General features: G+C 25.4%; 1 protein-coding gene across 1 annotated transcript; it reads left to right on the top strand.

The window, feature by feature from the left end:
* Nucleotides 1–267: 267 nt before the first annotated feature.
* Nucleotides 268–802, top strand: DSM5745_05713 (uncharacterized protein; the record flags this gene model as incomplete). Its single annotated transcript, XM_026747729.1, has 2 exons — nucleotides 268–494; nucleotides 550–802. The coding sequence occupies 2 exons, from the start codon at nucleotides 268–270 to the stop codon at nucleotides 800–802; spliced, it is 480 nt and encodes a 159-aa protein (XP_026603561.1).
* Between the last annotated feature and the right edge of the window lie 12,835 nt (nucleotides 803–13,637).

The following is a 13,637-nucleotide window of genomic DNA, read 5'->3' as shown; positions in this document are numbered from 1 at the left end:
TTTACGTGCGATCCAATCATACCGGGATTCAGTCAGTCTGAGGTGAGCTTGCGAGGCATCTGAGAGACAGGTATGAGACATGGTATTCCTGTTAAAGAGTCACGTTGTCATGGGAAGAGTAGAAATGGTATATAAAGACTGCCATCTTTGTGATGGATCTTTCACAGGCAGCATCACAGCACACCATTCCATACAATCCCATTCCCATCAGAGTCTAGACACTCTTTGCCTTGTTCAACCTTGTCAAGCTACACCACTCCCATCAAAATGAAAGCCACCCTCGCCGCCATCGCCCTCTCCGCCGTGAGCGCCCTCGCCGCCCCAACCACCCAGCCCAGTCCCACCAAGCGACAAGACGCCGGACACCCCTACACCATCTCCTTCATCTCCCTCCGCCATCTAACCGAGAGCAACACGTACAACTTCCAGTTCACGGCAACAAACTACTTCGACAACGGAGACCCGCATTTCTCGACAACCTGCCAGACGGCCTGGTACGCAGCGCCCTCCTCCTCCATCCCGCTCAATCTAATCTCATAACCCTCCCAGGAACCCCTCTGTCCCCGCCGGCCCGGAGAACCCCCAGCCCTGTGCCTACGACGCTTTCTCCTTTTACTTCCCGTCTGGCATCCAGACGCTCCAGAACTACGGGCTTACCCTCGTTGGTCCGAATGGGACTGTCTCGGGGGAGATTGTCTCGGGGCCGAAGTACCAGTGTGGGCCGTATGAGGGGCAAATCGGGGGGATTGATTATGAGTGTAAGAGTACCAATGGCGGGTGGTTTGTTTTCCCGTTGGTTTAGAGGGGTACCTAGTTTGGGTAGGCTGTGCGGGCAGTGATAGATGGGTTGACCGTTGAATGGGGGTGTAACGTGTTATGTTGGGGATTTTGGTCTTGTTGATTTCAACGTTTGCTTGATGTTGCACCCTACAAATTGTTTATTGGAGATGGAAAGCTTGATATGTACCGCCCAGGGCCCATGATAAAGCCAAGCTGACAATACATGCTCTCATGGTGTTGGATACATGGTACCCATTGTACCCTGCCCTACCTAGATGGCTTGTTTTCTGACCGCAGCATTCATTTTTTTCAGCCTTTCACCCATTATTACCTTGTTACTGGACAGCATTTATCCTTCTCACGGCGTCTGTCCCTCGACCCAGCGCAATTAACCCGTTATACCGGGCTTGTCCCACCGTTATTGCACAATGTCCAAGACAGACCATACGATGATACTGCCCTGTCAAGATCGACCGAGTGGCCCTAAAATGATGCAGCTAGAAAGAAGCTAGGGCTTGGATCCCCCTGTCAGTGATGCGACAGCTATACTAGAGACTAGGAATCTCACCGTGGAGAAATATGGGTGGAGATACTTGTTTTCGCAAGAATTATCAAAAATGATATAACGCGGACGGTTCAAGGGACGTGGTTTCATGCTAGCCCTATGCTTAGGTGCTGAATGCAGGGGGGATCCCGGCAAGGCGGATGATGATATGACATTGGTACAACCAAATAGTGCAATCTTCTGCGCTCGGAGTAGGGTATGTGAATGAGTGGTGCCCAATGAGGACAAAGGAGATGTTCAGCTTATCGCACAAAGACCATTGTCTCCCATTCACCGGTCATGCTATTGATGACAGGCAAAGTCTCCATGTTTGAACAACACGAAAGACGCTTTCAACAGGCTTCCGACAAAGAAGTCCAAACAACCCCATTGTACTCGCTAACAAAGAAACCATCTCACCTTGAGCTCGTCAGATCCGCATATAAAGACCCCATGGATCCCTAGCTGCGTTTGAATGCTCCCTCCAGCTGTTCTTGCTAACCACTCACACCTTTACAACTCTTAGTGATCTAGGGGTACCTTTAAATAAGGGCTCTAGATGCTTTAAAATTATTATAAATATATATTTTTACTATCCTAATTTTATTTTTAACTTTTTTTTTCCTTTTTTATTACTTCCCGCGGTATAATAGCTAAAATTAAGGTATGTACCCCTAACTAGCTTATAAATATTAACTTAGCTAACTTTACATGGCTATAAAATTTTTTATTCCCCTTTAACCTTTATATTATAAAAAAGTAAAAAAAAAAAGGCCCTAGCAAGCCTATTTTTTTTTTTTTATTATTAAAAATAATAGCATGTTAACTTTTTAGCCTGGCCTGGTTATAAAAGCCCTTTATAATTAGCTTAATAAATAAAAATACTAAGTATAAATTAAGTATAAAGTTTTTATAGGCTTTATAATTATTATTAATAACTTTATTACTAGGTAAAAAACTTAGGATTAAAAAGCCTTTATTTATAATATTTATAATAAGTTTATATATTTTATTTTTTTAAAGGGCTATATTAATATTAATAATATTAATTATATTTTTTTATATATATATAATTAACCTGCTATTATAATAACCTTTAATAAAATTATTACTTAGGGGGAAATAAGTTTAACCCCTAAAAACTTAAGGGCTTAGCCTACCCCTTTTAAAGTAGGTTTTTTTACCCTAACTAACACTACCTTGGGCAAGGCACCCTTAATTATTAAGTTAAGTATTTTAATAGCTTAATTAGCGCGTAGTAACTTTATTATAGCCTTAACTATATATAATAATTATAAGATGTTAATTACCCTTTTTAATAATAAGCTAATAACATGCTTAAAAATATATATTATTTAGCAAGCTTTTACTAAGTATATACCAGGACTAATTATAACTATAGCTATTTTTAAAATTAATATTATTTATATAGGCTAGGCTATTATTTTTAATAATTTTTTTATTAAAAACCTTTTAATAATTAATAAAATAATTAATATAATATACTACACCCTAGGCGTTATTAATATATATATTTTTTAAAAATAATATAATTACGCAGTGTAAGGGGTGCTTAATATTATTAAAGTATATAATAATAATAAAATAAATATTATTAAGCTAATTTAAAATAAAGTTATAGCTTAAATAAAACTAAAGCTAGTTAGGCTTGCTTTTTTAAGGTATAAGCCTAACCTTAATACTAGGTAAATTACTTAAGTAATATTTTTTTTAAAGCAGCCCAAGGCCTTTACTTTATTTAATTAAAGTAAGTATTACTAGCTTATTAAAAAATACTAGCTAGTTTTTTAATATAACCCTAGCTACTAAAAATATTACTACCTAGTATAATATAATTATATAATATATTATATATAATATAGTATAATAGCTATAAATTACCTAGGTTTTATTAGCCCTAATTATAAAAACCCTGCGTGTTATATAAATTACCTAAATTTATAACTAATAAGGTATAATAACTGCCTAATAACCCCTAGGCGTAAAAATAAAACTTTAATTTATTTATTTAAAAAGAAATTTAATAGCATGTGTTGCTATAGCGCCTGCTAGTATTAAAATATATATATTTAAGTTAATATTAATACCTAGCTTTAGGCTAAAACTAAATAATTTTTACCCTAAAAAAATCCCTAAAAGCATGCTATAAAAAAACCTAAAATAAATAAATAAGGCTTTATAATAATTACTAACTATTACACCCTGTGGTTTAATCCTTTTACTAAAAACTAGAATTTTAGGTAATTTTTTACTAAATTAATTTAACTTACCCTAGCTAACGCGGGCACGCCTTTTTTACCTTAAGTAATAAAGGTTAATACTAAATCCCCCTTTAAGCTTTAATAATAAAGTATTAAAAAAAAACCATAATAATTATTATTATAATAATATTTAGTAATAGCAGGATCTTATTATTTACTAGGTAAATATAGGTAAATTTATACTTAATTATATTATAATTTTATAGCTAGCCTATAAGTAAGATTATAATATTACTTATATTTAAAAGCCCTGGACCGCTATAGGTATAAAAACCTAAAATTATTTAGTATATAAGTATTATATATTAGTAAATACCTAAAATAATTATAAAAACTAGCTAAAAAAACGCCCTAGGGTACTTATTTATATTTATAAAAAAAAAGTATTATATATTAAATAACACTACCTAGTATAAAGCTAGAATATATTATAGCTTATAATAAATAGTATTAAGGTTTTAAATATATATTAAAAGCTAATTACCTATAAAATAATTAACTACCTAGTTATACTAATTCTTACCCTAAACTATATAATAAGCAGGGATTTTAATATTATATATAATACTTTTAAGCTTAAAGTAAATAACTTACACCGCGGTAGTAAGATTACTTAATAAGCTAGTAATAATAATATTAATTATATTAGTAAACTAGGCGTGGCCATGTATAAGGCTAAATATATTTTTAACTTAATTTTTTTAAATATTTTATTTACCCGCACGCTAGTAATATTTAAATTATATAATAACTTTAATTATTAAACTTTAGTTATTATAGTGCCAGGGCGTGGAAAAAAAATACTAAAATAATATTATTATAATATATTAAATTATAAGCTTAAGTATTTAGCTAGGCTTATAAAAAATAAAATAATATTTTTTTCCTAACCCGGGGAACTAGGGAATATAAAAACACTAAATTAATATATTAAATCCCTTAGTAATACTATTATAAAAGCCATATAAGTAGTTAATAAATACCTTAACCTAAAAAGCTATAGTACCCCCTAGTAGTTAATTAAGTGCGTGGAAAATTACTAAGCCTAGGTAAAAAACCCTACCTTAAAATAAAAAAAGTAGTTTTTAGCCATAATTTATAAAACCAAGCGCGCGTATTAAACTAAAATAATTAATAATATTAAAAATAATTAAAAACTATATTAAATAATAATATAGTATAAATTAAAGCCCAGGCTTAAAACTCCCCTATTATTAATAAATAATAAAATAATTAAAAACACGCGGGAAAAGGCTAATATTTTATAAAAAATAATATTAAAATATTTTAATATAAATAATAATTTAAACTTTAATTTTTTAATACTGGAACACTAGCAAGGTAATAAATACCTTTATTAGCTAAAAAAAATCTTGTTAAAAAAGGTTAAAAAAAATACTATTAATATAAGTAATACTTTTCCTAAAGCAGACTAGGTAATAGTTTATATTTTAAAAGCCTGCTAAAAATATATTAAGCAGGCTATATATAGGCTATATAACTAATACCTATAACTAGGATACTTTTTTTTACTATAAAAACTTATAAAGGTAGTAATACTTTTAAAAAATAGTAAAAAAAATAAGTTCTTATCTTAATCCTGGCGCCCTATAGCACTATTTTTAGTATTAAAAAAGGGACTTAAATAAATTATAACGCGCTATATTACTTTTATTATATTAGTATAAAAAGTACTAAGCCCCTAGTAGTATAGTACTTTACCTAAGTACTTAGCCATGGACTTAGTAGCCTTTTTTACTTATAATATAAAAATAACACTTTTATAAAACCAGAAGGTTATTATAATTATTATAAATATTTTAGGTGCTTTTAATACTATTTTATTATAATACTTGCTTTAATAAATAGTAAAGTAAGGCTGGCCTTGCGCGCTTTTAGCCTTAATTATAAGCTTTTTTAATAAATAAAATATAAAAGTACGCCTAAAATTTATTATAATAATAATATACCTAGTATATTATAGTATACTATAAGGCTTGCCTTTTTTTTTAATATTATTCCTACTATATATTACTAAACTATTACTAGTAAACCTAATTTTATGCTTTAGCTATGTAAATAACTTTTACTTTAGCTATATAAGTAACTTTTTTTATATAAACTATAAGCTTTTAGTAAAAAATATTTACAGCATGCTAGCCTAGGGAAAATAAAATAAGGTAGCCTTTATACCTAAAAAAACTAAAAATACTATATATTACCTAAAAATAGCATGGTAAATTACCTTTACTAGTAGTTAATAACTAGCTAATAATTACTTTTATTACCATAGCGCTGGGCTAAAAATAACTTATATTATACTAGCTAAGTATTTTTTTTAATAAATAATTTTTTTAATATTAATATATTATTAAATAAGTAGCTAAAGCCCGCGCGGTAGCTTAATATATTTATAACTTAATATATATAATATATAATTTACTTATAAACTTTTTTTATAAGGTAGTTATTACTTATATTATTTTTAACTTATTATATAATATAAAGGCGTGGTATAAGGGTAAAATTAAGCCTAAAAGGCATGTATAAAATTTAAAAGTTAATATTTAACTAAGCTAGTATATTAAAATAATTAAAAAAACCCTAGTGCTAGCTGCTTGCGGTATACTCCTAGTTTTTTAAATAATATTTATAATAACCCTTTTTAAAAATACTAGGCTTTTTTTTATAGTAGTAGTATTAAAAAAAGCTTAATTATAATTTACCTTAAGGCTTTAGCTAATAAATAGCTAAAATTTACTAGTAGCGCGGGTAATATTACTAAAAATTTTATAAAAATAAGGTACTAGCTCGTGCTAAAGGCCTAAAATTAAAGTATAAATTATTAAAATACTTTTTTTAAATATTTTAAGGCTAGTCCTAGCTTACCCTTATTACTTTTAAAAATACCTAAAAAATCTTACTAGGGGCAAGGCCAAGAGGCTAGCTATAAAAAAGTTTAAATAATAATAATAAGCACTGTTAATAATAAAAATAATAATTTTTAATAATAGTTTTAAATAAATATACTAAAATGTGTATTATATAGGCTATAGTTATATAATATATTATAAATAATATTTTTAAGTATAAAAACTATTAGCTATTAGTGCCTAATTTTATATTTATAATACTAAGGTTATTAATGCACTTTAAAAATTAAAAATAATAATTAAAAAATTTTTTAGGGCGCCTGTTTATTAGCTTTATATAAATAATACCTTAGTAATTTAGTACACGCGCGGGTAGCCCTTACTATTTTTTAATTAAGCTTTTTAAGTACTATATTAACTTATAAATTAATATATAATTTACCTGCGGTGGTTTTTTAATTATATAAATATTAATAATAATAAGCTAGTTAATAAACTAGCTAATAAAACAGCCTTTATAAAAGCATGGCCCTTAAATATTAACTTACTTAAGGCACAGCCCACCGCAAGCGGGATACACAGCCTGTATAAATAAATATATTAAACTATTTAAGCTAAATAATAAAAAGGCGCTTTTATAAAGCTATTAACTTAATATAAGTAATAGCTTATAAAGCTAAAGCTTTATTAAGTTAAACTATAGCTTAAACTTATACTAAAGCACCTAATTTTATATTACTAACTAGCACTAAAATTATTATATAATAACTTTAGGTAGTACTATAAATACTTTTAATATAAAAATATAAAAATTACTTGCTTTTATAAAAAAAGCAAGAGCCTTAAATACCTAGTTTTTTATTATTATTTTTAGTAGCATTTTTAATAATAGCCCTAGCACCTTATAATATTATTAATAACTAAGGCCAAGGCCTTAAAGTACCTTTATAAATTAAAGCCTAAAAACTTTATATTTTTATTAAAAATTATAAATTTTTATAAATTTATTTATTCCTGCTAGGGCTCCCCGCGCCCTAGCCTTATAAAAATTATTTAATTAAGTATTAAATAATTTTATTTTTTTTAGTTTTACTATATTTTTTTTTTTTTATTTTATACCTTTTTTTAATATAACTAGCTTTAGCTTATATATTTTTTTTATAAATAGGGCTAGCCCCTATATTTTATAGTGCTTAAATTACTAAGCATGTAATAAATAATACCTACTAGTAGCTATATATTAAAATAATAAGTAAAAAATAGGCGCCTAGCCTATAAGCTTTAATAAAAGTTACCTTTTAAAATAAAAAGCCTTTTATATATAAATTATTTAAATAGGCCACTTGCCCTGCAGCGGCACGCCCTTATACCCTAAAAAAGGTTTAAAATATTAGGCGTACGCCTAGCAATCCCCGGGGCGTTAAATACCACTACTACTACTACTAATTGCTAACCACTCAGCTTACTTGCAAGGTTGCTACCCGCTCTACAACCAAGCAATATGCCATATCACAGCACTACCAAGAAGGTAGAAAGCTTGATATTAATGTCACTGGTGGCAACAGTGGCATTGCTTTACCAGCAAGTAAGGCCTCCAATGCCATTGCCGTTGCGGCTGGACCTCACGGCCAAGTTGTTTCTTGTCCTGTGGGTACTAAGATTGTATGCTAGGCTCACGACTGGACAGAGGTAATAGTGACCGGTGGGCAAGTAGTTTTTAGCGTGACTGAAATTCAAGAATTCGTCGAGGCTGTCTCATAACGATCGGAGGTGTATAGCAAGAGGAAAAGAGCTAGTAATCTGAACATCCATGCCGGTTCCGGGGGGTCCCGGCCAACGGCGATTTAACTGTTATATAATAAAATTTTATTAAACAACGGTTAGGTAACAGTTATTTAATACTAAGGTATTAGGCAATTATTAGTTATAAGTAATATAGTTATTAATAGGCTGTTAGTTTAGCAGGGGAATATTAGTTAAGAAAATTAATATTACTTTTAGGTAAATATTATTACTAAGCCTAGTATTATTTTAGTTTAATATTAATTTTATATTATAAATAATATATTTTTTATTAAATTAGTATTAAATTATATTTATAATATTAAAATATTATTAATTTTAGCCTAAGTATTAGTTTTATATTATAAATAATATATTTTTTATTAAATTAGTGTTAAATTATATTTATAGTATTAAAGTAGTATTATATTTTTATTTTAGTTTTAATTTTATATTACTATTAAAATAGTTTTTATTAAATAGGTATTAAATTATATTTATAATATTAAAATAATAATATATTTTAAAATAAGTAATAAAGCGCTTAGGTAATAATTAATATTATAAAGGCTTATATTAAGTAATAAAAAAGTATTAGCTAAAATAATATTAAAGGGGATTTTAAAATAATTAGGCTATATTTATTATTTATTAAAAATAAATAAGTAAAGTTAAGCTAAAGCTAGGTATAGGTATAAGGTATAAAATTTTAATTATAAATTATAATTAAAAATAAGCACCTGCTTATAAAAGGTAAATAATAATAATAAATTTTTTAAGCTAAGTACTTATAATAAGGTTACTATACTATAAAAATAATATAATAAAAAAAATAACCTAGTGCAAAGTTTAATTTAAAAGGGTTTAATAAAAAATAATTAAGTAAATATAAACTAGGCTAGGATTTAAAGTAAAAGTATAATTTTATAAGTTTTTACTTTAACTTAATATATTTATAAATATGGTATTATAGTACCTTTAACTTTAAGTTTTTTTTTTATTTTATAAAATAAATTAAGGGCTTATTTTTTAGCTTACTAGGTTTTTTTATAATATTTTTAATAACTAGCATGGGCTTTATAATATTAACTTATAAGTATTATTAGGTTTTTTTATAATATTTTTAATTATTAGCTTAGGCTTTATAATAATAACCCATGGGTATTATTAAGTTTTTTTTATAATATTTTTAATAACTAGCATAAGCTTTATAATATTAACCCATAGGTATTACTAGGTTTTTTTATAATATTTTTAATTATTAGCTTAGGCTTTATAATATTAACCTATAGGTATTATTTTAGTTTTTTTTAATAAATATAGGCCAGGGCCGGGCTTTTTTTACCTATTTTATTTTTTTTTATTTAAAAGGGTTAATATTTTTTTTTAAGATTAAAATTAAATTAATAAGCTTTTAATTATTAGCTTAGGCTTTATAATATTAACCCACGGGTGTTATTTTAGTTTTTTTAATAAATATAGGCTAGGGCTAGGGCCAGGCTTTTTTTACTTATTTTATTTTTTTTTATTTAAAAGGATTAATATTTTTTTTTAAAATTAGGATTAAATTAATAAGTTTTTTTACTTTAAAATAAATAAACCGCGCTGGTTAATATTTTTTTTTAAAATTAAAATTAAATTTAAATAGCTACTACCTTTATGTTTTATACTTTTTTATAAGCTCTTTTTATTTAAACTACTTAACCTATTCGGGCGATAATAATAAGCTTTTTTATTATAAAATAAATAAACCGTGCTGGTCCAGGACCTTTATAGTAAATATAATAAATTAAATTTAAGTAGCTATTATTTTTATGTTTTATGCTTTTTTATAAGTCCAGGACTTTTATAGCAAACATAATATAATATTTTAATTATATAACTAATATTTTAAATTAATATATTATTATTATTACTAGCACCCTTATTAAAGTCCGCCTTAAATAATAATTTTAAGGTCTTATTAAAAAGCTTCCTAAAATATATTTTATTAATTTCCTGCTTATTTTTTTAAATAGTTAGTATAAGCATTTTAAAAAACTTAGGTAGGCTATTTTAAATATCCCGTGGTTAAATAAAATATAAATTTTAATATATTAAAGTTATAATAAAAGTTAAATATAATATTTAAAAAATTATATATCTTATAGTACTTCTAGTATAATAAAATTTAGTATAAATAGCTAATAAATATTATTATATACCTAGGCATTAATAAATTATTTTAGGAATTAAAATTTAGGTTTAAAAAATAATTTTATATAATTTTTAAAAATTACGCCCTTATAAGCAAGCTATATTTTTATTAATATATAGGTAGTATTACTATTCCAGGGACTAGGATTTAGGTTTAAAAAATAATTTTATATAATTTTTAAAAATTACACCCCCATAAGCTTTATACTAAAAAATATACTAGTATTTAAAATACCCATCTTAAATAGCCTAATAATCCTAGTGGCCTATATAAGACTAGCTAGGTTAACCTAATATTTTTATATTATTTACGCACTCTTTCCTATAATACTAGTAAGGCCTTTATTAATTAAGCTATTTTTTAAGTATAGTTTATAAGGCTAGGTAAGTACTTTTTTTACTAGCTAGGGTAGCTAGCCAGGGTGCCTTATATTTTATTATATATATTATATTTAATTACTAAGAAAATACTTATTATATATTACTATTTATTTTTAAAAGTTATTTTTTATATTAACTTATAATTATATACCAAAGGGTAATTTATATAATTATATTTTTAAAATTACCTAGTAAAGTATATGTGAAAACCTTGAGTAGGCTAACCAGGTACAAAACGAAGTACTAAGAGGGCTATTTAATAGGGGATTAATATTAAATCTTAAGGCCTAGGATATATAAAAACTAACTTTTAGCTAACTATTTTTTACTAGGGTGTTGGCCTTAAATATACTATTAAAATAGTGGTAATATTATTACTACATGTTAGGTTAATATTACTATAACTTTTATTTTATTAATTTTTTTATTTTATTAGGGCTTGGCACCCGTGGGTATAATAACTTAGCCCTTTTTTAATTAAGATTAACCTGATTTTTAAATAGCTTTAATTTTTATAATAAACATGTCTTATTATTATTTTGCTTTAGTTTCGCGTTTAATTATTTAGTTTTTTTATTTAAAATAGTTTATTATTAAATACAGGGTTATTTTAAGGCTTAAAATAGTGTTTTTTTATTAGTATTTTACTTTTAAATAGCTTTGCTTTTAGTGGCTAAGGTAGTTATTTTAATAAATAATAAAAGTTTTAAGTTACTTTTTATTAATTTAAGCATTAATAAATTATAAATAGGCAGCGTTTTATAAATAATAAAAAGGTTAATATAATTATTATAATACTATGTTATTAGTGTTATATAAGTAGCTAAATATAAAAAAATAAATTTTTATTTGCTTCCCGGTCTTTTTTTTTTTTTAATTTTTTTAATTTTTTTATTTTATTTTTTTGGTTTTCTTATTTTATTTCTTAAAATTTAATATCTTATTTTTTTATTTTTTTACTAGCTATCCAATCTTATGGCGCCCATAATAAGGTTTAAAATTTATCCCCCTTTTTTATTAAAAACCACCATTACTACCACTAAAAACGGCAACAGGAATAGCAAAGGTTCCTTAAATAATTTAAAAAAAAAAATAAGTAAAAAAAGGGCGCCGTAAATAGCAAGAAAAAGAAAAAGCTTAAAAAGGGTAAAAAAGCTAGTAAAACCCACAGGGTTTTATTACGTGTACTTGTTTATTTAATAGTATTATAGTGCTTAATATACTTTTAGTTTATATTAAAAGCTAGTAATTTAAATAATAATAATATGTTATTTTAGTTTAGTTATAAATTTAATATTATTATATTAATTTTATATAAAACCTATTTTTATTATAATAAGACTTGCAAGCCGGTAAGTTTTTAATATTTTTTTTTTATATTTTATGGCTAATTTATTATGTTTCTTAGGTTAAAGTAATAATAACAGGGGATGCCTATAATTTATAGCTTTTTATTAAATACTATTATTTTTTTTACCCGCGGACTAATAATAAAAAGGTAAAGCTTTTTTTAAAAAATAAAAAGTATTAGTAGGGGTAGGAATTTATTTTTTAAACTTACTTTATAATAATTTAATTGCTAAAGGCCTTTAAAAATGTAAAAAAAGCTTATTAAAAAAAATTCTCTCTTTTAAGCAAGGTAAAAAAAAATTAGTAAAAGTTAAATTTTTAATACCGCACGAAAGTGCTGTTATATTATGCCTTATTTTTTATTATTTAGCTTATAAATTTTTTTATTATTAATATAGAAAATAATACTAAAGTTTTATAGTTATATTTTTATTTTTTCCCTGGTAATTTAGGCCATGTATAATAATTTATTACTAAATTTTAATTTTAAAAAAAAGTTAAGCTTGCCTGTCGGGCTTATTTTATTAATACTTTAAATTTTAATACTAAACTTGCTTATATTAAGACAGAGTTTCTTATTACTATTAAGGGTATTTAACTAGGTTTATTATATATTTAATGTTAGTAATAATGTTTTTTTATTTTTTTGCTTTTTTAAAGCTAGTGTTTTATTTTATTTTTAATGCCTTTTTAGCGCCTTAGTTATTTATTTTTATTATTTTTTAGTTTAGTTATGCCGGGTAATAGCTTGGTAATATTAGGGCCTTGTTTTTTTAATAATACTTTATTTTTTTTTTTTTACTTTAGCGCTTATTACTTCCTAGGTTTATAGTTTTTTATAGTTACTTATAGTTTAAGGCTAAAATAGTAATTTTTAGGTAGTATTTTATTAGGGTCTTTTTTATTTAAATATATTAGGTATATTTTAACTTGGAATTAGGTCCTATTTTTACTTTTAATTAAATAATAAATAACTATCTTACTACGCTTGCCTTTTCTTATACTTTTAAATAAGATTTAATATATTTATATTTTTAATAGGAACCTATTAATTATATTTTAAAGGCTATTTTTTTTATTTTACTAGGTATAAGTCTTTATTCTTAATAAAGTTATAGCTAATAATATTATTAATTTCCTATTTTTTATTTTTTTTTAAATTAGGCATAGCTTTTATATTAATTTCACCGTGCCAAGGCTTAAGTAATAAAATATAAAAAATATTATATATTTAATAATACTTCTTGGGGAGTAAAAGTTAATATATTATAAAATTAATTTTATTTAGTACTTAAAAGGGACTAATAAACTTAGGCTTAAGTTTTATTAACACTTTTAGATTTAAATTTTTAGTACTAAGTTTAATAAATTATTTTAGCTTAAATTTTATATTTTTTTAGCCTTTATTATAGTAGGTTTAATAGTATTTTATGTTTTTTTTTTAGTTTT

The sequence above is a fragment of the Aspergillus mulundensis genome, assembly GCF_003369625.1.
Source record: "Aspergillus mulundensis strain DSM 5745 chromosome Unknown scaffold_5, whole genome shotgun sequence".
NCBI classification, from domain to species: Eukaryota; Fungi; Ascomycota; class Eurotiomycetes; order Eurotiales; family Aspergillaceae; genus Aspergillus; species Aspergillus mulundensis.
Note: the sequence above shows the minus strand (reverse complement) of the source record. Positions and strands in the feature narration are given on the sequence as shown.